This window comes from Dendrobates tinctorius, unplaced genomic scaffold (assembly GCF_039654945.1).
Source record: "Dendrobates tinctorius isolate UK_male_01 unplaced genomic scaffold, ASM3965494v1 ptg000128l, whole genome shotgun sequence".
In the NCBI taxonomy this organism is placed as follows: domain Eukaryota; kingdom Metazoa; phylum Chordata; class Amphibia; order Anura; family Dendrobatidae; genus Dendrobates; species Dendrobates tinctorius.
In genome coordinates this window covers 218,583-241,989 of record NW_027361796.1, presented here as the reverse complement: position 1 = coordinate 241,989, position 23,407 = coordinate 218,583, and the positions used below count along the sequence as shown (strand labels likewise).

The 23,407-nt window shown below is 44.3% G+C and overlaps 1 protein-coding gene across 4 annotated transcripts in view; it reads right to left on the bottom strand.

Moving 5' to 3' along the window:
- Nucleotides 1-23,407, bottom strand: part of SMARCA2 (SWI/SNF related BAF chromatin remodeling complex subunit ATPase 2) — a 356,753-nt gene that overhangs the window by 117,530 nt on the left and 215,816 nt on the right. For all 4 annotated transcript variants that reach the window (XM_073542600.1, XM_073542602.1, XM_073542601.1 and 1 more), the window contains one exon: nt 9,349-9,426. In XM_073542600.1, the coding sequence (XP_073398701.1) occupies nt 9,349-9,426 (78 nt within the window). The remainder of the gene's footprint in view (nt 1-9,348; nt 9,427-23,407) is intronic.

Below are 23,407 nucleotides of genomic sequence, written 5' to 3'. Positions count from 1 at the left end.
TTCAGTTAAGGGCCTGTCACACTAAGCGATATCGCTAGCAATATCGCTACAATGTAACAGGTTTTTGTGACGTAGCAGCGATATTGCTAGCGATACCGCTATGTCTGATACTTACCTCCGACCGGCACCCCCGCTGATTATCACTGATCGCGCGAGGACGTCCTGGACCGTTTCTCGTCGTCAGCTTCCTGTGGCGCCGACGAGCGACGCGTGGACGCGGGCGAGAAGACGTCAGGATCGCCTCGTCTGACAGGTAAGTAACGACCCCCGACCGCTGCTATGTCGCTGGTGAGATCTGTCTGTGTGGCAGCTCACTAGCGACCACTTAGCAATGCACCAGCAATCCTGACCGCGTCATATCGCTGGTCGGGGGGATCGCTGGTGCATCGCTAAGTGTGACAGTACATTTAGCCATTAAAAGGTATCAACCACTGAGGACTCTCAATTCTAAATATTTTTCAAATATGGACACCAATTCTTTTAGTAAAAAGTAAAGGGCAACAAACATTGTACTGTATGACAGACCTGTCTATTGCTTTTTTTTTTCTCACTTTTTCAGTTACAGTCATATGAGGGTTTATTTTCTTTCCAGGAATGAGCTGTATTCATCAGTGAATTAATTTTGGTACACTTAACTTTAACTAATTAAAAAACTTTTATTAACTCTTCACTTGGAAGAATATAGCAAAAGCTGCGATTTTTGAAACTTTTTTGCACTTTAAATTTTACACTATTTGCTGTGCTGCACTAAGTGTTAAACATGTTCTGTAAATCAATACAAAATTTATACTGTTTTATATTTTATTTTGTACAAGATGTATAAATTAGGACTGTGTCACCATATTCTGACAGCTCCAAGTGTATAATTTTCCATCACCAGAACTGTATATGGGTTATATATTCTGTGACCAACTTATTGGTGCCATTTGCAAAATCTGCATGAAACAGACAGAAAATCCACATTCTGGAGAATAGGGATTTTTGTAAAATTCCAGAAAACTCTGACCTGGCATGACTTAAAACTTTTAGCAATCTACAGCACTTCACTACTGATTTTTTTTTCTATTTTCCAAATCAGTTTTTTTTTTCCTTAACCAAAAGGTGGATGGCAGAAGAGCACCAATTTGTGTCTAGAGAGAGCCCAGCAACCATAGCTGAAAACATTTCTATGCTTCTGCTATGCACACTAAAATTGACTATTTGTCTACTTTGTAGGTGTATATATATATATATATATGCAAAAATTAAGAGACCACTGCAGAGTCTTATAAAATTCAGCTTCTCTACATGTCTGACAGCCATTCCATTCAAATTCCAACCAGTCACCTCATTCTACTGAATGTGCTTTTGATTAGGTGATCACCTGAATAAAAATTATTATTTAATGAGGGAAAGTATAAAAAAAACCCTGCTGTGGTGTTCACAATCCTCTTGCAATAGGACAAGCTGGATGGCAAAACAAATGCTAGTAATATCCCAAAAGTAATAGGAATGAAAAATAACTTAACCATGCCAAAGGAGTTGAAAAGAAAAGTCTTGAGTGAGGAAAAGAAGGACTCAATTCTGGCTTTACTAGGAGAGGGATACAGTGAGCATCATGTTGCCTCCATCCTTATAATTTCTAAGACAGCAGTCCATTACAACAAGGTCAAGCAGCAGATACTGGGCACAACAAAGCAACAGACTGGAGGAGGGCAAAAACGACTCTACACTGACCGGGATGACCGTCACCTTATTCGAATGTCACTCAGCAACCGCAGCATGACATCAAGTGACCTACAAAAGGAATGGCAAACGGCAGCTGGGGTGAAGTGTACGGCAAGAACAGTTTGCAACAAGCTCCTAGAGACAGGGCTCAAGTCATGTAAAGCTAGAAAAAAGCCTTCCATCAATGAGAAGCATAGGAAAGCCAGGCTGAAGTTTGCCATAGACCATAAGGATTGGACCACAGAGGACTGGAGTAAGGTAATCTTCTCTGATAAGTCTAATTTTCAGCTTTGCCCAACACCTGGTTGTCTAATGGTTAGAAGGAGACCTGAAGAGGGGTACAAGAAACAGTATCTTACACCCACTGTGAAATTTGGTGGAGGATCGGTGATGATCTGGGGATGCTTCAAGCAAGGCTGGAATTGGGGGGGTTAGTCTTTGCAAAGGACCTATGAATCAAGCAGCATACAAGGTTATCCTGGAAAAACAGTTGATTCCTTCTGCTCAGGTAATGTTCCCCAACTCTGAGGACTGGTTTTTCCAGCAGGACAATGAGCCATGCCACACAGCGTGATTAAAAATCATGGATATTCCACAAAATATTGATTTCTGAACTATTCCCGAGTTAAAACATTAGTTTTGTTTTTTCTAAATGATTATGAAGTTGTTTTCTATTTGAGGTATGCAAGCACTGCATTTTTTTTGTTCTTCTGACCAGTTCTCATATTCCGAAAATAAATCCAGCATTTAGGGCTAGGAAATTCCAAGACATATTGTCAGTAGTTTATAAAATAAAAGAGAAATTTACATTTTACTCAAAAATATACCTATAAAAAGAATAATCAGACAACTTAAAATTTTGCAGTGGTCTCCATTTTTGCCAGAGGGGGGGTGTGTGTGTTATATATATGCACGCATATTCATTACTTTAATGAGCGGTACCACGAGACCGCTGAACACTGGAAGGAACTGCCGGCGCCGGAGACCATTGGAGAAGCAGGGAAGTGCAGAGACCGCACCAGGAGGGGGTGAGTATGACGAGGGAGCCATGTGATATTCACCTGTCCCCGTTCCACCGCCGCACGCCGCTCTATCTTCCGCGTCCTCTGGCTGTGACGTTCAGGTCAGAGGGCATGATGACGTGGTTAGTGCGCTCCCTCTGCCTGAACAGTCACTGCAGAGACCTACAAGACAGAGCGGCACGCGGCGGTGTAACGGGGACAGGTGAATATCGCATTTGCCAGGGCTCTGAGCCAGCAGTGACACTGGCACCAGGCCCCCATAGCGCACCGGTGTTCCCGCCTGCTCAGGACACAGGCACCTGACCTCCAGCGACGAGAGGGGAGTATGTGTTTTTTTTTAAATAGCAGCAGCATATGGGGCATATGCAGTATATCTATCGTGCATCTTATGGGGCCATCTACATTTATGCAGCATTATATGGGGCATCTTATGGGGCCATCAACCTTTACAGAGCAGCATTTGGGACATATATATCTATGGAGCATCTTATGGGGCCATCAACCTTTATGGAGAAGCACATGAGGCATATTATTCAATGGAGCATCTTATGGGGCCATCATTAACCTTTTATGCAGCATTATATGGGGCATATTTTAGTATGGAACATCTTATAGGGCCATTATTAACCTTTGTGCAGATTATATGGGGCATACTTTTTGTATGGAGCATCTTATGGGGCCCATCATGAACTTTATGGAGCATTATATGGGGCGTATTTTGTACGGAGCATCTTATGGGGCCCATCATGAACTATATGGAGCATTATATGGGGCTCCTAATTCAATATGGATATTTAAAAACATCTAACCTACTGATGTCTCAATTAATTTTACTTTTATTGGTATCTGTTTTTATTTTTGAAATTTACCAGTAGCTGCTGCATGTCACCCTAGGCTTATACTCGAGTCAGTAAGTTTTCAGGTTTTTTTTTTTTAGGCAAAATCAGGGGCCTCGGCTTATGCTCGAGTATATACTGTATGTATGTGTGTTGTGAGAATCATGTGGGAATAGTGGATGAGGGCAGGTATTTCTCGCCCAGATTCCTTTCCTATGTGGCCTAGTCTGGTCAGTATCGCACCTGCTTACTAATGGATAATGGGAGGTGGATATAAAAGGATGCCAGGTGGTTGTGTGAGTGTCTCAGCCTGGGAACACAGAGAGCCTGTCTGTGTGAGAGACACACACGTGAGTGGAAGCAGTGCCCACTGCAACTGTGGTTTGGCTGGACGGGAGAAGCCCGCCAGTTGGTAGTTAGGTTGTACTTTGTTTAGTTAGTGCCGGACAGGCAAGGATTTGTTTTATGTTTTATTTCTTTTATGCATTGCTTTCACCGTTAATAAACCTGACCCAGTGTCAGTTATACCCGAATCCCAGCTCTGCGCCTGAGTTTCATGCTGAACACACGTGACCTTTGACCCCAGCAAAGGCGATCCCGGAGTGTTTTATCACATTGTGGTGGAGAACGCGGGCATCACGTTGCAAGCATGAGCATGGAGGACGTGGTGAAAGCGCTGGTACAGTCCACCGCCGTCCAGCAAGAAGCTAATCGGGTGATGATGGCCCAGCTGAAGGAGTTGGTGGACATGACAGCTACCGATCGTTCGCTTCTCCAGCAGGTGGCGCAGCGCCTGGCAAGCCTACATGAGGTTAACCTGGAAGCCGAGTCGAGAGTGATTCACGTGAGTCGGTACTGGCAGAAGATGACGACCGAAGAGGACGTCGAGGCATACCTGACCACATTTGAACGGACGGCGGTGCGAGAAAAATGGCCGAAGGCACGATGGGCCGGCCTGATTGCCCCGTTTCTTTCCGGTGAGGCCCAAAAGGCGTATTATGACTTGGAACCTGAAGCTGCGCAGGACTTTGACAAATTGAAAGCTGAGATCTTGGCCCGGCTGGGAGTGACGACCGCTGTCCGTGCACAGAGAGTGCATCAATGGACTTATCAGCCGGATAAACCACCGCGGTCACAGATGTTCGACCTGATCCACGTGACGAAGAAGTGGCTACAACCCGAGGTGTTGACAGCGCCAGAGATAATCCAGAGAGTCGTCATGGACAAGTACCTGAGAGCTCTACCTCCAGCCCTGAGGAAGTGGGTAAGCCATGGAAATCCTACGACGGCAGATCAACTAGTGGATCTGGTTGAACGTTACTCCGTGGCGGAAGGACTCCGAGACGACGCTACCCCACCTCGTTCTTCATCATCTCCACGTGGAACCGGTAAGACTGTTCCAGGGAGTAGGGGAGATGGAAAAATCCCTAAGACAGTGGGGGAGGAAAACGGGACTGCCCGCACTGCGAGGCCGAGAGTAACGAACTATGGTCTAAGCAAGGGGCCCGTTAGGTGTTTCCGCTGCCAAGAGATGGGACATATTGCTGCGAACTGTCCGGTCACTACTGAACCCATGCAGTGCGACGTCACAGACTCTAAAAACCGCATTTCTATGGTTGCACGAGTAGTGAGTGTGAATGCCGGTCAAAAGGATGCGGAAAAACACTTGTGTGATTTAACTGTTGATGGCAAAAATGTGGTGGCATTGTTAGACTCGGGAAGTGTGGTGACTCTGGTGAAGGCCAGTCTGGTGTCAGCCCCGACTGGACCATCAGACAAATTTTCTGTAACGTGTGTGCATGGAGACACCTGTTCGTACCTCACCACGGTCATATGCATTACTACTTCCTATGGGTCTGTGCAACATAAAGTGGGACTCGTCCCGGCGTTATTGCATGATGTTATCCTGGGCCGGGATTTTCCCCACTTCTGGCAATTGTGGGAGAATCAGTTGATGCCCTTGGGTAATCGTGTACATGATTCTTCTCTCAGGGCGCGTGGGGGTCCCGAACCCCTGGAAGAGGTCTCCCCGGAAGACTCGGGGGAAGAGTCTGCGGGAAATGACCTGCAGTTCCCGTTTTGAGTCATGGCAGGTGATACGGAGGAGACCGGGGAAGAGGAGGAGGCCGACAGCCGTCCACCTCCCCGTTTGCCGATTTGGAAGTTCAGAAAGATGACTTCCAAAGCGAGCAAATAAAGGATCCTACCCTTTCTCAGGCTAGGACAAATGTAAAAGTGATAAACGGGGTACCCGTTGAACCTGGCTCTAGGCTGGCATATCCTTACATGGTTCTGGAGAATGATTTACTCTATCAGATAGAGAAAAAGGGGGAAGATACGGTGCAACTATTAGTCGTGGCAAAACCCTACCGGCGGCAGGTGCTGGACCTGGCCCACAGACATGTGATGGGAGGTCACCTGGGAGTCCAGAAAAACCACCGAAAGGATATTACACTGTTTTGTTTGGCCAGGCATGCATCACGATATTCGTGTATATTGTGAGTCTTGTCCTGACTGCCAAGCCTCTGCACCTAAGCCCCGGTTCTGTAGCCCTTTGGTACCCCTACCTATTATTGAAGTCCCGTTTGAGAGGATTGGGATGGATTTAGTTGGGCCCCTTCCACGGTCTGCACGTGGACACCAACATATCCTGGTCATCTTGGATTATGCCACTCGTTACCCAGAGGCCATCCCTTTGCGTAACACGGCCACCAAGACGATTGCCAAGGAACTGGTGCATGTGTTTAGTCGGGTCGGTATACCGAAACAGATACTCACCGACCAGGGGACCCCCTTTATGTCCAGGGTAATGAAGGAGCTCTGCCGGTTGTTACAAATCGAACCGTTACGCACATCCGTGTATCACCCTCAAACAGACGGGTTGGTCGAACGGTTCAATAAAACTCTGAAGCAGATGCTGAGAAAGGTGATAGACAAGGATGGGAAGAACTGGGACTATTTACTTCCGTATTTGCTTTTTGCCATCAGGGAAGTACCCCAGTCTTCCACGGGATTCTCGCCTTTCGAGTTATTGTATGCCCGACGTCCTCGCGGACTATTAGACGTTGCAAAAGAAACCTGGGAGGGTCAGGTCACTCCGTTTAAAACAGTGATAGATCACGTCACACAAATGCAGGAGCGTATTATGGCTGTTATGCCTATCGTCAAAGAACACATGATACAGGCCCAAGGAGCCCAAAAAAGAATCTATGATAGGGGCGCCAAGATCCGTACGTTTGCACCCGGAGATAGGGTGTTGATCCTGGTTCCCACGGTGGACAGTAAGTTCCTGGCAAAGTGGCAGGGCCCCTTTGAGATTAAGGAAAGAGTTGGTGAAGTAAACTACAAAGTATACCAGGCAGGTAAACGGAAACCTGAACAGATTTATCATGTAAATCTGATAAAGCCCTGGAAGGATCGGTCTGCCTTGTCAGCGGAGCTGGCCCGTCCTGTCTGCTCGCATACCGTACCGGAGGTACGGGTTGCAGAGACTCTCTCGGAGAGGCAAAAGACTGAGGTCAGGCAGTTTCTACTTCACAACCAAAAGTTTTTCTCAGAAAAACCCGGGCAGACTACGCTAATAAAACATGACATCGTAACGGAACCTGGTGTCACAGTTCACGTAAAGCCCTACCGAATCCCGGAAGCGCGCCGTGAAGCCGTTTCCCGAGAAGTGAAGGCAATGTTAGAGTTAGGTGTCATTGAGGAATCGCACAGTGCTTGGTCCAGCCCAATTGTGCTAATTCCTAAACCGGACGGCACCATCCGGTTCTGCAATGACTTCAGGAAACTGAATGCGGTCTCAAAATTTGATGCCTACCCCATGCCCCGGGTCGACGAGTTAATAGATCGGTTAGGAAAAGCCCGGTATATTACGACCCTAGACCTAACAAAGGGGTATTGGCAGATCCCTCTGGTGGAGGCTGCCAGAGAAAAGACAGCATTTGCTACCCCAGAAGGTCTATTTCAGTATGTGTATATGCCGTTTGGACTGCACGGAGCACCGGCGACATTCCAGAGACTGATGGATCGAGTCCTGAGGCCACATAGTCAGTACGCTTCGGCCTATTTGGACGACATTGTCATTTACAGCTTGGACTGGGAGACTCATCTCCAGAAAGTACAAGCTGTGATTGACGACCTGTGGGAGGCAGGTCTAACCGCGAACCCCAAGAAATGTCACGTCGGGCTAGAAGAAGCCCGGTATTTGGGGTATGTAATTGGGAGGGGTGTTGTTAAACCCCAGGTTGATAAGATTCAGGCGGTTCAGGACTGGCCACAACCTGTCAACAAGAAGCAGGTGCAAGCCTTCCTGGGGATCGCCGGCTATTATCGCCGGTTCATACCCAATTTTGCAGCCATCGCTACCCCCCTGACGGATCTTAGAAAAGGGAAAGACTCCGTCATGATTAAATGGAGTTTAGCGGCTGAAGAAGCCTTCCATGGCCTAAAACGGGCACTTTGCTCTCAGCCCGTACTGGTGACTCCGGACTTCCGCAGCGAGTTTGTGGTACAAACGGATGCCTCTGATACCGGTATCAAGGCCGTACTCTCACAAGTGAGGGACGGAATGGAACACCCAGTCCTCTATCTCAGCAGGAAGCTGAATAAACACGAGCAAAGGTATGCAGTCGTGGAAAAAGAGTGCCTAGCCATTAAGTGGGCTCTAGAGGCCCTCAAATATTACCTGGTGGGCCGAAAGTTCAGGCTGATCACTGACCATGCCCCTCTCAAGTGGATGCACTTGAACAAGGAACGGAATAGCCGGGTGACCCGGTGGTTCCTTGCCCTGCAGGCCTACACTTTTATGGTGGAGCACCGCCCAGGGGTACAGATGGGGAATACAGATGCCCTGTCCCGAGTGCACTGTTTGGCGGGTGTCATTGCTCGACCGGAGTGGTCTGAGCAGAGGGAGGGGATATGTGAGAATCATGTGGGAATAGTGGATGAGGGCAGGTATATCTCGCCCAGATTCCTTTCCTATGTGGCCTAGTCTGGTCAGTATCGCACCTGCTTACTAATGGATAATGGGAGGTGGATATAAAAGGATGCCAGGTGGTTGTGTGAGTGTCTCAGCCTGGGAACACAGAGAGCCTGTCTGTGTGAGAGACACACACGTGAGTGGAAGCAGTGCCCACTGCAACTGTGGTTTGGCTGGACGGGAGAAGCCCGCCAGTTGGTAGTTAGGTTGTACTTTGTTTAGTTAGTGCCGGACAGGCAAGGATTTGTTTTATGTTTTATTTCTTTTATGCATTGCTTCCACCGTTAATAAACCTGACCCAGTGTCAGTTATACCCGAATCCCAGCTCTGCGCCTGAGTTTCATGCTGAACGCACGTGACCTTTGACCCCAGCAAAGGCGATCCCGGAGTGTTTTATCACAGTATATATATATATATATATATATATATATACACATACACACACACACACACACACACAGCTGTGCAAATTAATTGGGGCAAAGCAATTTTTAAGTTAAATCGTAAGTTGGTTACCAGTCAGTGATTCAGACCAGTTTTAACTGCTTTGAACAGGTGTGAGTGCCTGTTCAAAGCAGTTAAAACTGGTTTGAATCACTGACTGGTAACCAACTTACGATTTTACTTAAAAAAGTGCTGTGTCCCAATTAATTTGCACAGCACTGTATAGTTGAATGGAGACAGATTTCTTCACTTATTCCCACTGGAGCTTTGGAGTGCTGCTTCCACACACATTTTTTATATGTATATATTTTATGCAAAGTTATGTGTTAATCTAACATACTAATTTCAAATGGCTTACCATGAACAAGTCAAACTCTTCTTCATGGCGTGCAATCATCTGATTCAATGTCTCATCATCAGGAACTTCGTCTTCCTCCTGGAAAGATTGAAAGCAAAAGGACAAAATATTTAACTTGTGTATCAAATAATTGTATTATGTCTAAAACATTTAAAAAATACTTGTTATTGAACATCCAAGCCCTAAGAACCCTAACCAAATTACAAAAGAACGTTTAAACGTAAAATAAAGAATCCATTTACACAAGATGGGTGAGCGCTGCAAGCAGCCATTATGGAACACTATGGAGCAATAGACCAAAATGTTTTCTGGAAACCATGTGCCTAATAGTCTGTCCTTCGACTGTTATGTAGCATAGGAGCTTACTGTACATGATTTCACTCTAAACGCAATACCAGTATGCTATCATGTTTTAACTAGCGGCAGCTGCAGGCAAACCAGAAATTGGGAGGGGACAATCATTTTTATAGCTAATAAGAGCAAGCTTGGTATTTTAATGTGGAGCCACAACCAGCCAGACATAATGCAGTATTTTAAGATGACTACTAAATGACTATGAATCTTTGTCCTTACTAGAGTGGAGCGACTTTGGTCGGATCGGGTTTCATGAAACCCGAATGAAACAAAATTTGAGTTGGATGAAACTGGTCCGACTAGGGCAAAATAAGTCGGGAGTTTCGTCTGAAACCCGACCCCAATGCAAGTCAATGGGGAATAAAAGTCGGCATTGAGTAGATGAATGTCATCCGCTCAATGCCAACTTTTATTTCCCATTGACTTGCATTGGGGTCGGGTTTCGGACGAAACTCCGACTTTTTTTTGCCCTACTCGGACCGGTTTCATCTGACTCAAATTTTGTTTCATTCAGGTTTCACGAAACCCGATTCGACCAAAGTCGCTCAACTCTAGTCCTGACTAATACAAAGAGGTCTCAATGAGGCATATGAAGAGGGACTGTTGACACATAACCCTTTTAAAGTTGACCCCTGTGAGAGCAGGATTTATATTTGTCTATACTGACTCCATCTTTGTTTCTTCATACATGCATCTCTATTTCCTTTGGATATGGAGCCTGTTATCAGATAAGGGCGGCTTAAGGCCCCGTCACACTAAGCGACTTACCAACGATCCCGACACCGATATCAAGGTGTCAGGATCGCTAGTAAGTCGCTATGTGATCGCTGGTGAGCTGTCACACAGACAGCTTCACCAGCGATCAGCACAGCGATGCCGAGCGCCCGGCATCGCTGGCCATCCCTGTAAAAAATAGAATCAAAATAAAAAATATAGTTATTCTCACCTTCCGACGTCCCGTTCAGCCATCCTGCCTCTCTCCATGCTCCGGTCCCAGTGATCCTTTGCACGAATGACCGCGAGATGTCACGGTCTCGAGGGATAACAAAGTCTCGCGGTCATTTGTGCAAAGGATCACTGGGACCGGAGCGTGGAGAGAGGCAGGATGGCTGAACGGGACGTCGGAAGGTGAGAATAACAATATTTTTTACACCTGATCGCTAGTCTCCCGCCTGTCACACACAGCGATGCCTGCTGGCCAGCGGGAGACCAGCGACCAAAGAAATGTCCAGAGGTTTCTTCCAGCGATCAGCGATACCAGCAGGGGGGCCGCTCGCTGATCGCTGTCACACACAGCGATCTCGCTGGTGAGATCGCTGTTACGTCACAAAAGTTGTGACTCAGCAGCGATCTCGCTACCGAGATCGCTTAGTGAGACGGGGCCTTTAGGAATGTTTTTGTCCAAAGACACAGAAATAACAGAGAAAGGAAAGTAAGGGGGTGGGGGAAAGATAAAACCTAGACACAAAAGCTGGGTGTCAATAGTGTTATCATAGCCAATTATAAGTATGTATGCTAATGCCAGCTCATATTTAGAGATAAGGCTGAGACAATTACATTGATACAATGCATGAATACTAAATCTATATAAAGAGTGACCAAATGATGTAATAAATGAGTTATCATCTGATACAAAGCGTTTAAGTGTGGTTCTCTCTCGTTGCACATGTACTTGAATTTTATAATTTAATTTGGAGCAAACGTCTCAGAACGTTCCACAATACGTGGTGATGACAAAACCTGGCGCCATAACAGGGACCCGTTAGTTTAAAGGACAACTTGATCCAAACGTTTTGCTGGTGCCTGGACAGACTGACAACTCAGGAAAAGCTGCAGCAATAGGCAAGAAGTTTTATTCTTTCACTACCTGAATTTGTCTCTCACTCTCTTGGTTCGGGTGTGTTTTAGTTAAGTGGGTTGCCAGATCAATCTGTTTATATGAAGTGGGTCCATCAGTGTTAGACAAAGAACACTGAGGAGACCTTGTGTATGGTGTTGAATTCCTGTGTCATATATTGTATGGGGAGTGTGAATTTTCACATGTCCGTAGGGTCGAACTGTAACAATTTGTTGATTGTACCCGGTGGAGCAGACGTTGGCGATTGTCAACAGCAGCCTCTTGTATTGCTAAAGAAACCCATATGGTTCTGGCTCCTAGATGTAGGGGGCCGATGTTTTTTGTCTGATTATATAAAAGTCAGTCAAGGAGTAACAGAGTAGGAATCATAGTGAGTGTGGCAAGAGTTTGGTTTGCCTCTAGTCCTGTATTCATGTGTTAAAGAAACAGAAGATGGATAATCTGTTCAATAAGGGGCAAATTGAGCATGGTAGAACTGTTGCTGAATTCATAAAAGAAAAAGGGATATACATGTGTGAAGAAAAACCATAGGTTTTGTTCAGTGTCTGGTTGTTCACCGGGTGGCAGACTTATTGATGGTTTCTTGAAAAACGTGTTGAAGGAAAAGTGAGGTTGTTTAAACAATGCTAGCTTGTTAGATCAGGCTGAGATATGGTGGAAAACCTTTAAATGTGTAACTAGAGGCGAAGGCTAGTTTCACACTAGCGTACGGCCGAGCTGCGGAATGTTTCGGACTTCCTCCGTGAAGCTCCGCCCACTGCCGCACCTCCTCCGTTCAGCTCTGCCTCCGTCGGCATGCGTACCCTATCTTTAGCATTGGGTACGCAGGCCATGCCGATGTATGCGGATGCCTCCGCATGTGTCGTTTTGACGGTGCGGCGACCGCACCAAAATGCAACATGTTGCGTTCGGCGTTGGTTGCCGCATCGTCAAAACGACGCCTGCGGAGGCATCCGCATACATCGGCATGGCCTGTGTACCTAATACTAAAGATAGGGTAGGCAGGCCACATGCCAGAAGAGGCGGAGCTTGACGGAGAAGGTGCGGCCGTGGGCGGAGCTTCGCGGAAGTCCGCATCCCTCCGCAGCTCCTCCATACGCTAGTGTGAAAGTAGCCTAAGGAGGATGAAAAACATGGTGATAAGTTTTTGTATGTTAAAGAATGTTACAAAGATAGCATTGATCCCATGCCACTCCCTTACACTGTCACTGAAGGATGAACAGGTGTATGTAGGAATCAGAATCTGGACTGGGTGGAGACCCGTGTTGTATGTGATGCCCCCTGTCGGCACATAGAAACTGATAAACCTCCCACTACTAAGACAGGGAGGTATCCTTTGTTATTGTCTCGCATCCATTTGGATACAAGCCTCCAGAGCTTAGTCAAGCCAGTGTAGCCCTGTGCCCCAATTGCTACGCCCTCACAAGACTCTGCTATGCCCCCAATTAATTTCATACCTGCATTGGAGGGACTAACGCCCCTTCAGGGCCTGCCCTGCCCTCCAGCTCCTCCCCTGACACAACCCAAATGGATGAAGTTATACACCAATTATACATCTAAGACTCACTAGGACAATTACTTAGTCAATGTGTGCAGCTCACCTCAACCACTGCTGCTAGTCCACAGTGCTCGCTCAGATTGCAACCACCAGACCACATACCTCAGTCTAGGGGACCCGATACTGTAAAGCCCCAAGATAGCGTGTTGCGTCCCTGGAATCCTACTGACATGCTGGCTATGATTAATAGAATGTGAGACCCTAAAATGTTTCCCATGCCATTTGTTAGAGAAGTAGAGAATTAGAAAGGCTTTATCCTTTTGTTGGCGGGATTTAGAGAAACTGTTGTCAGCAAAGACCGGGGATACTTTTTACCCCCTTGTGGCGGGAGCAGTAAGGCCCCCACCCGTAGGTGATACTTCACTGGAATCAGGAACGCAGTATATGAGAAAAATCACCCATTGGGGGCAGGCCAGGTTAACTTCCCAGTCAGCCACCCTTCATGATATCCAACAGGATGACACAGAGTGAGTAGAACAATACTATACCTAGAACTGGCATAGATGGCAGGATGAGAATACGTCAAACTCACACCAGTTTACTGTCCTGTGCCTTTGTTGAAGGTTTAAAGCCTGTGATTGAAGTGCCACTAATAGTGTCCCGCCTGGTGTTCCGGACCAAGACTCCAGCTGGTTTATTCCAAGTAGCCAACGGTGTGGAAGCAACCAATGCCCTGAACAACAAGGCAAAAGCCAGATCCAGAGCCCCTCTTTTGTATCACCAGACCCAACAAGGGGACTAGAGCAGGCAAGGACAAAAACATCACATGATGGAATTGTGGAAAGCCTGGACACAATGAAAAACTGCATGCTCCCTCCTAGACTTGGAGCAGAGCAGGATAATCTGCCTCGAGTGGAGGATTCAGTGTCTCGCTAGGAAAATGGCAAACTGTAGTCAGTATCTCAGTGTATAATGTCACTCAGTAATTTTGGTCCCGCACCCATTATCCACATTTCAATTGCTGTCGGTGTTTCCTTGCCTTTTCTCATTGACACTGGTGCAGCCAAAACAGCAATGCGCGGTAAAGATTTAGATGGTAGCTGCCCCTCCAAGCAGTCTTTTCCTTGTGCTAGGGTAAAAGGAAAAATCAGATACACTCCATTACAGTTTTCTTCCAACCCAATCAGCCCACCCTTAGCAGACACCTACTCAGCAACACTGCCCCTGTGAATTTTCTTAGTGCTGACCTGCTGCAGAGGATACATGCCAATATTCAGTATTTTGAGGATGGTACTGTGCGATCCTCTGTTACCCTAAACAATGAAAAGGTTTGTCTACTGTCTGCCTGTGATTATAAGCCTTGGTCCACATGTTTATCACAATATGCTCCGAAGAGGAGGCTTCCCAGTTATTGCTTGCTATATATCAGAATACCTCTGGTAAAATGGGCTACCAGATGAAGGTCACTTGTCTGTGCCCCCAGTTAAAAGTTGACCTAAAGCCTGGAGCCCCTTAGGCAAGGAAGCCACAGTACCCATTGAGCATGGCACAGGGAGATGCAATATCCAAGACAGTGAAGGAGATTTTAGAAAAAGAGGTTATTGTTGAAATTATATCACCACTAGAGTTGAGCGACTTTGGTCGGAACGGGTTTCGTGAAACCCAAATGAAACAAAATTTGAGTCGGATGAAACTGGTCCGACTAGGGCAAAAAAAAGTCGGAGTTTCGTCCGAAACCCGACCCCAATGCAAGTCAATGGGAAATAAAAGTCTGCATTGAGCGGATGATATTGACTACAATCAAAACATCTGAGTACTGCTCGCCATCTTAGGCTTTAATGTGCCCTCCTCATGCCTGATAACAGTACCAATCAACACTGCACTACTCTCAATCCAGCGACCTTGTTGCCTCTGAAGGGGGTGGTAGTGGTAACCTGGGTGACCTACTAGTTGAGCCAGAAAAGGATCATGACTTTATACACAATTTCCCAGAAAACCGTGGGGGTTCAGTTATGTTACCGATGTCCCAACAGATAACCCAGACCATGAGCTTTTTGTCGAAGGATCGCGGTATGGCATTGATGGTCAATTCTACACTGGATATGTTTCCTTCCAAGAAGCCATAAATGCAGAATCGCTGCCTCCATACATGTCTGCCCAGGAAGCTGAACTCCGTGCCCTAGAAGAAGCCTGCAGACATGCTAAAGACCAAACTGCCACAATTTACACAGACTGCTGCTATTCATTTGGCATTGCTCATAACTATGGATCTATATGGAAAGCTCGATCTTCACCCACAGCGGCAGGCAAGCCTATCAAGAATTATAAATCTGTCCAACAACTGTTGGAGACTCTACTTTTACCAGAGAAAGTAACTGTAGTGAAAGTCAAAAGCCATGCAAAGGATGACACAACCAAAGCAAAAGGCAACCACTTGGCCAACCAGGCTGCAAAATCTGCAGCTTGCCAACTAAGAGACAACCCTGTCAGGGTAGGAGAGGCACAGGTGGCCTTCACCACGGACCCACTTGTGACCCATGACCCTCTCCAGAAGCTACAACAGCAGGCTTGTGTTAAAGAATTCGCCAGAAAGCTAGAAAAGTGATCTGTGCAGTAACCAGGACTGTGGCATGTGGGTGACAAAGTTTGCTTTCCTCGGGTTCTGTATCCCATGATGGCTCAAGCCTACCACGGCAATACCCACCAAACAAAAAACTGCCATGACAGACCTAGTCTACCGCCATTGGTTTGCTCCTGGGCTCAGTGTCACTGCAGCCAAACTCATTCAAGCCTGTATGACCTGTGGGCTCAACAGCGTGGGACGCACCACCAAGACTCCAATGAGACACACACCATGGCCCCTGTACCCATTCCAGCATCTTCAGATAGACTACATTCAACTTCCCAAGATGCAAACCTATGAGTATGTTCTTGTCTGTTTACCTCGTCTCAGGATGGCCAGAGATGCATCCCATGTGTAAAGCCACAGCCAAGGCTACAGTGAAGAAAAAGATCTGCAGACACGGGGTGCCTGACACCATAGAGACAAAGAGGCACCCACTTTACCGGAGAAATAATGTAGGAAATAATGTCTGCCCTGTGAGTGGAACAGTTCTTTCATACTGTGTTCCATCCACAAAGTAGCAGCAGAGTAGAGATTGAATGGGACCCTGAAACTGAAAATCCAGTAAGTCACGGCTGAAACGGGCAGACCATGGACAGAAGGCTTGCCTCTTGCACGCTTTTCGTCAGGTATACTCCCAACATAAAGACTGGCCTCCGCCCATATGAGTTATGAGACTGAGGCACTGACTCATTAGGACCCTTATCTCAAGTATCTAACTAAAGCACCCCAACCTAATATTTACAAGGACTCATTCAGTGTCCCTAACCTATGAGGATAAACCACCAGTGGAGGCGGGATACAGTGGAGACTAATTATTTTTTAGAATGGGTAAAATACTCTGCACTCACCATGAACCAGAGTGATTGTATAGTCTGTGCTAGACCTCATTCTAGGAACTGTGCCCTTCCCTATAAGCAACCAGACAAACCCCATCACTTTTTCCTTCCTAATTCAGCTTTTTTTTTTCTACAGAAAGAAAATACCGCAGATTGTAATTTTTTCCGACAATTGTACACCCCCAAAAACCCTAAACTTGTAAAGGCCAATGGAATTAGTCCCTATCCAGTGAATTACACGTGTTTCCAGAATTTAACAGGTACCGTTGACTTAAAGCACTTGGGTTCCTCAGCAGTCCCACCGCCACCATTAACTTGGTACGAGGCCATGCGCCCCTGAATCAGACGGTAGCTGACTTGTGGTGGATGTGTGGAACTGGCGATTTTCATCCAATACTACCAGTGCGATGGAAGGGTACATGTGCTATTGTTAAATTCCTGATGAAATTCCAGATTGTGACTCCAAATAATGACAACCTCCATGAATATGCAATGGAAAACCAGAGACACAAGCGTGAAGCCAGCATTCCTATTTCTTTTGACCCTCACGTGTATATTGACCTATTGGTGTCCCAAGAGGAGTACCAGACGAATTCAAACCAGAAATCAAGTAGCAGGGAGATTCGAATAGCTATGCCCGTTAGAGCGAATAAAACTGCGGACTGAATAAATTATATCTACTATAACCAACAGACTTTTGTTAATTTTAGTAGGGATGTATTTCTAGGGATAGCTCAACAGTTGGGTACCATGACCTTTCAAAATAGAGTCGCCCTTGACAGGATTATGGCAGAGAGGGGAGGGGTATGTATTATGGTTTTTTGCATCATGCTATACCTTAATTCCCAACAATACTACTCCGGATACTAGCATAAGTAAAGCCCTGAGAAGAATCTATGCCTTGTCTAACTAATTAGCTGAAAATTCAGGTCTTCGCAACCCTTTCAGTAAGTGGTTAGAAAACACTTTTGGTAAATCGGGATCCCTTCTTAGCAACATAGCGTGTACTTTGGTGATCATCCTGGTAGCCATTGCAGTACTTTGTTGCTGCCTCGTTTCCGGTGTTGTTTCAAAAGCTATAGACAGGGCCACAGAGAGAAGACCTTTGCTGGATTGCACCCTGTGATAGCGAAAGATGGCGAGTACTATGACCAACTGTTGAATGGTAACTCTAGCAAGCGCATGAATGTGGCAACGGTATAGTTTTCTTTCTTGTTGTGGCTTGTGTGTGTCCTTCTGATAGTGTGCCAGGCAGACCGATCCAGAGAATCCGGTGAAGTGGTGTTCTTCTATTAGGGGAATGTATCTGGGGGGAGTCCGTAGACGTGCACTTCGGATGGAACGGCCACACACGGCCACAAGAGAAGGGAACTGAGAGGAGGATTTATATTCATCTTTCTTGACTTCATCTTTGTTTCTTCATACATGCATCTCTTTCCTTGCAGACGCCTCAGAAGGTCCCACAATATTTGGCCACGATACTCCCCAAAAAAACAAAGACGATAAACACACCTGTGGCTTTACCTTCTAAGTGAAAAAAGTGTTCGTCCCATTAAAGTCATTATTTTGATCACCCTTTGGAGCCCTGTGAGTAATGCTTAAATAATGTTAAAAATAGTAAGAAAAAAAGGCCATAATTATATTAAAACTAGTAAAACTTTTAGGCAAAAAGGGATTTCTAGTCTGCTTATTAGAGCTGTGCCAACACATTCAGATGGATAATGAGGGGGTCAGGGGAGAATTGCACACAGTTGAAGTTATAAACTGTATTAAAGAAGAGAAAACAGCTTTTTACATATGTGCTTCTAGCATTAGATCTTTCTATAAGAAAAAATCTTTATACACCAGTCTAGACAAACCAGACTAAGGGTTAATGCACAAAGGTGTGTTATGGCTGAAAGTTTCTATTGGACATTACTCTTCCTTTCAGATTTCAAAAGGGGTAGAATGTCCCAAAGGATGCGTATTACGGATTCATTCTCCATGTCAAGCTCACAAAACAACGAAAACAAGCCAAGTTTCATCAGTGTAATAGATCAGTTTTGCAGATTTGTGTTAACCATCAGTGTGTCATTGAGGACACAAATGTAATCAGATGGAGGAGCTTCTAGCAACCAGTCAGTGAAAAACTGAAAGCGCATATATGTATTCCATAGAGCAAGCCAAAATTTACATTCAGTTGCCACTATGGGTGATATCACCTGATTGGTGGGTGTCAGAAACCAGCTAGTCTAGTGTTTATGACTTATCTTATGGATAGGTCATCAATGTAATATACTATAAAAAAAACCTTTTTTTTGGAAACAGCTGCCAAGCAAAAACAATTGACTTATTCAACAAGACGTGGTCACTAAGGACAGCTTAAAGGGAACCCGTCTCTAGAAAAATGCTGTCCAATCTGAAGGTACCACGTTAAAGAGTAGAGGGAACGGAGCAGATTGATATTTAGTGTGAGAAAAGATTCCGTTTAACCTGTGTTTTCATCACTTAATCCTCTACTCTTTCTAGGGTTTTCGGTCCAGTGGGCGGTCCTATTGATATATATATATACATACACATACACACACACACACACCACATACATACATACACACGTGCATGTCAATCACAGATAGGACCGCCCACCAGACCAAAAATCCCAGACAGAGAAGAGGATTAGATGATGAAAACACAGGTTATACAGAGTCTTATCACAAAGCTATATAGCAATCTGTTCTATAACATGATACCTGCAGATGGGACTGCATTTTAATAGTGACAGATTCTATTGAAAAAAAAAACCTAGAAAAACTGCTTACATTTTTGTACCAGGAGTGGCATAGGGACAGCCAAAAACAGTGTGAAAGACTGGTGGAAAGCATGCCAAGACGCATGAAAGCTGTGATTAAAAATCATGGTTACTCCACAAAATATTGACTTATGAACTCTTCCCGAGTTGTTGTTTCTAAATGATTAAGAACTTGTTTTCTTAGCATTATTTGAGGTCTGCAAGCACTGCAATTTTTTTTGCCATTTTGACCATTTCTCATTTTCTGAAAATAAACACAAAATTTAGTGCTTGTAAATTCGAAGACATGTTGTCAGTAGTTTACAGAATAAAATAGCAATCTATATTTTACTCAAAAATCCACCTATAAAGAGAAAAATCAGACAAACTGAATATTTTGCAGTGGTCTCTTAATTTTTGCCAGAGCTGTATTCACATTCGTCATTTAATTGCATTTGTGGAATTTAGCACCATGTGGACTCATGTGCAGTCTGATCTATTAGTATACCCATGTCTTTTTCATACATGATGTCATTCTGTAGAAGTTATTTTCGATTTTCTTGCCCAGATGTAGAATCTTGCATTTATTCCTGTTAAATACCATTCTATTAGTCGCTGCACATTGTTCAAGCTTACCTAGCTTGTGGAGGTGACTGATGCTGTGTATCCTTTTGGAAAACTACTTGTGTGTACTCGTTTATAGTACTAAAACTGGTCAGTGTGCTGTCTACTGCACAAACGAACAGCACACCGATCAAATATAAAGCCATCTGAAATAGGCTCAAGAGTAATTTCACCCACAACATTTTTGGAAAAGGGTGCAAAAAACCAACAGCTAAAATGATAAATTCGCTTGTTACAACAGAGAGGTTGTTGCCATCACATCTCATCTTCTGAACTCTGCTAAACTGAAAAACATCAAAGCTCAGCTATTAGGCCTCATTCTAATGTATTCTGTTAAAGAAGCATCCCTCCCATCAAAAGTTTTATCCTTTTAATATATTGCAGTCATCATATGACATGACACTATGTACCCTTCAATTGCTCATTTTGCCTTTCTACCCAGCTAAATCTTCTCTTTTCTCTGCTCTATGTAGAAGCAGGAAGTCTCTTTTCCCTGTAAAAATCATTCCCCTCTAACTCCTGATCCAGGTGCTTTGCTTCTCCCCCCTGACATTGAGTCTTGCAGTGACTAATAACTCATACAAGGAGTTTCTAAATAAGAGCTTAGAAGGATTCAGATAGTCAATTATCATGTGATGTCATAGAACTAATGGAAAAAGACAAATTAGCTGGGTAGAAAGGGAAAATGAGCAACTGTAAGTACATAGTGCCATATAATGGGAGGATTGAAACTCATTAAGAGGATAAGAAATTTAATGGGAGGAGTGCATTTTTAACTTACTCTGCTATGCACTCATAAAATTCAATGGATTAAACATTTTTAATGAAACCCTATTACCAAGATGATTTTTAGCTAAAAATGTATATTTTAATGCCTCTATACCATTTTTATATAATCCTAAATGAGACTTTTGAAATGAAACATAACAAAAAGGATCAGTTTAAGCTCACAAGAATATTTGCAATGGATTTGGTTGCTGAAATGCTGTGGATGCTGCACATTTCATCAATACTTGACATTAAGGCTGTGTGCACACGTTCAGGTTTTTTCACTTTTTTTTCGCTTTTTCAAGTGTTTTTCCCATGCAAAAACACTTAAACGCATACATTAAGCATCCTATTATTAGAATGCATTCCGCAATTTTTGTGCCCATGATGCTTTTTTTCCCGCAAAAAAACGCATTGCGGAAAAAAACGCATGTTTATTAATTTTGCAGAAAATCTGCAGATTTGCCACCATGTTCATTGTTTTTGGATGCTCTGGGAAAAAAAAAGCGAAAAATCCACACAAAAAAAAACAACTCAAAAAACGCAATAAAAACTCGAAAAAAAAGGCAAAAATAAATGCGGGTTTCCTGAGAAGGAGTCCATTTTTTCTCAGGAAAAATCTGCTTACGTGGGCACATAGCCTTGGCTGCATGTCTGATTCTAGCCTCTTTGCACAGTTGATGAACATTTCCCAACAATCACCAAGATGTGTTTTCTTCTACATTTCATATAGAAATTCAAGAATCACAATATGACTGATCTTGTATTACCAGAGAACTGGACATTTTGGAAGTTCAAATCACAGAGCTGGCCTACAGCAACACCGACTATGCAATTTCACCTTCCATATGACAAATGCCATCAATAATAATACACTGAGCAGAATGAAAGCTAATGAAACTAATGACTATGAAAAAGGAAATTGTCACCACAGCTTTAAAGCCAAGTGGCAACATACTCATAGTACATACAATCACCTACTGCATATGGGGACCCTCACAGCAATCTACCAGACGTGATTTTGCAGGAAAAAAGGAATGGGGCAGTTTATGTATAACTTTGTATTTTTAGAAGACTAAAAAAAAAAAAAATCTGTAAAATTTGCCTTTTAATCTTTGAAATCCCTGGTGTTTGTATACGAGTCCAGTGGGCGGTCCTAGTCAGTGACTGACATTCTTCAGAGTATGACTGTGCATGCAGAGATGACCGTCAATCACTGGAGTAGGAGCGCCCACTGGACTCATCTGCATGCAAACACCAGGGGTTTCAATTAATAAAAAGTGATGCTGAATCCTTTCCAACAAACCTATATATCACTGCTGTGCTGCACCTTCTCTGTACCAAGCTGCCCACAAATCAGACTATGTACAATGTGACAGCTTCTCTTTTCATAGTGAAACATTATTGCACCATTATCAATCCACTTACCTGTCATTTAATATTTAGCCAATGCAATACTGGGACATTTTTACCTGTGCATGACCAGGCCCATTTTGGGGTTTTATCGTGCATGTAGTTTTAAGAGCTTGAGAAGTTTTCGCTCATTCGGGTATTCAAATAATTTTTTTTTTTTTTTTGTAATATGTGGGGCATAATTTTTAAGTTATTTATTGGAGGAACATAAAAACGGGAGAGAAAAAACAACATTGGTTATTACATTTATTTTTTTTTCTAATAAATGACCAGAAAGGACGACTAACAGGCATTTTAAATTATATATTGGACACAAGATTTTTCATTTTTTCAACCAGGCAGGACACGAACCAGCAATTTAGACTGGCAAGCAATGCTTTTTTATTTCCTTCATTTATTTCACACATTGTAATTTTTTATGTTCTGCACAAATTATATTATATAAATGAGGGAAAAAAGGGCAACATATAAATTTCTCTGTAACCATATGAGCTACAGTTACAAGCAAATCTAGCCTTCTGGCTGCACTTCAGAGCAGATCTGGGTCTGTCAGGACTCTGCAGCTACTTCCTCCCAACACCTTGTCATCATGTGATCCCTTGGCCCACATGAAAGAGAAAGCACTGTCAGTGCATACAGCGATCAGGAAGGCAGGGATGGTAATAAACTAACGCTGCGTTCATTTTATAGTTAGTCTGGATGTCTCTAATGCCCTTCATGCACAGCCTTCGGCCCGCTGTTTACAATGCAACAATGTTTTAGGCTATGTGCACACGCTGCAGATTCACCTGCGGGTTTTTCCACGCGGATCCACAGGTAAAACCGTAGGTAAAGTGACCTGTGGTTTTCCTGCGGATTAGCCTGTGGTTTTGCCCTGTGGTTTCACACCTCTACTATGTTAAAGGTGTGAAACCACTGTGGAATCCGCCCAAACAATTGACATGCTGCGGTTTGTAAAAAGCGGAAAAAAACGCAGTGTGAGCACAGCGGTTTTTAAATGCCATAGGCTAACATGGTACTGTACCATGTCTGCGGAACTGCTGCGCTTCCGCAGGGCCAAAACCGCTGCGGAAACGCAGCAGAATCCGCAACGTGTGCACATAGCCTTAAAGAGGAAATGCACAGTAACATGCGGATTTACCTAAGGTTTAATGTTTAAGGATGGTCCAAAAGTAGTTTCAAATAGAAATGACTATGCTATACCTTTGACAGGAAAATATTTAAACGCCTATATTTACTTGTTAAAATCTAAAGCTGCCACCAAAAATCACAGTAAATACACAGTGTTATTCCAACAGGACACTACATAGAGAAT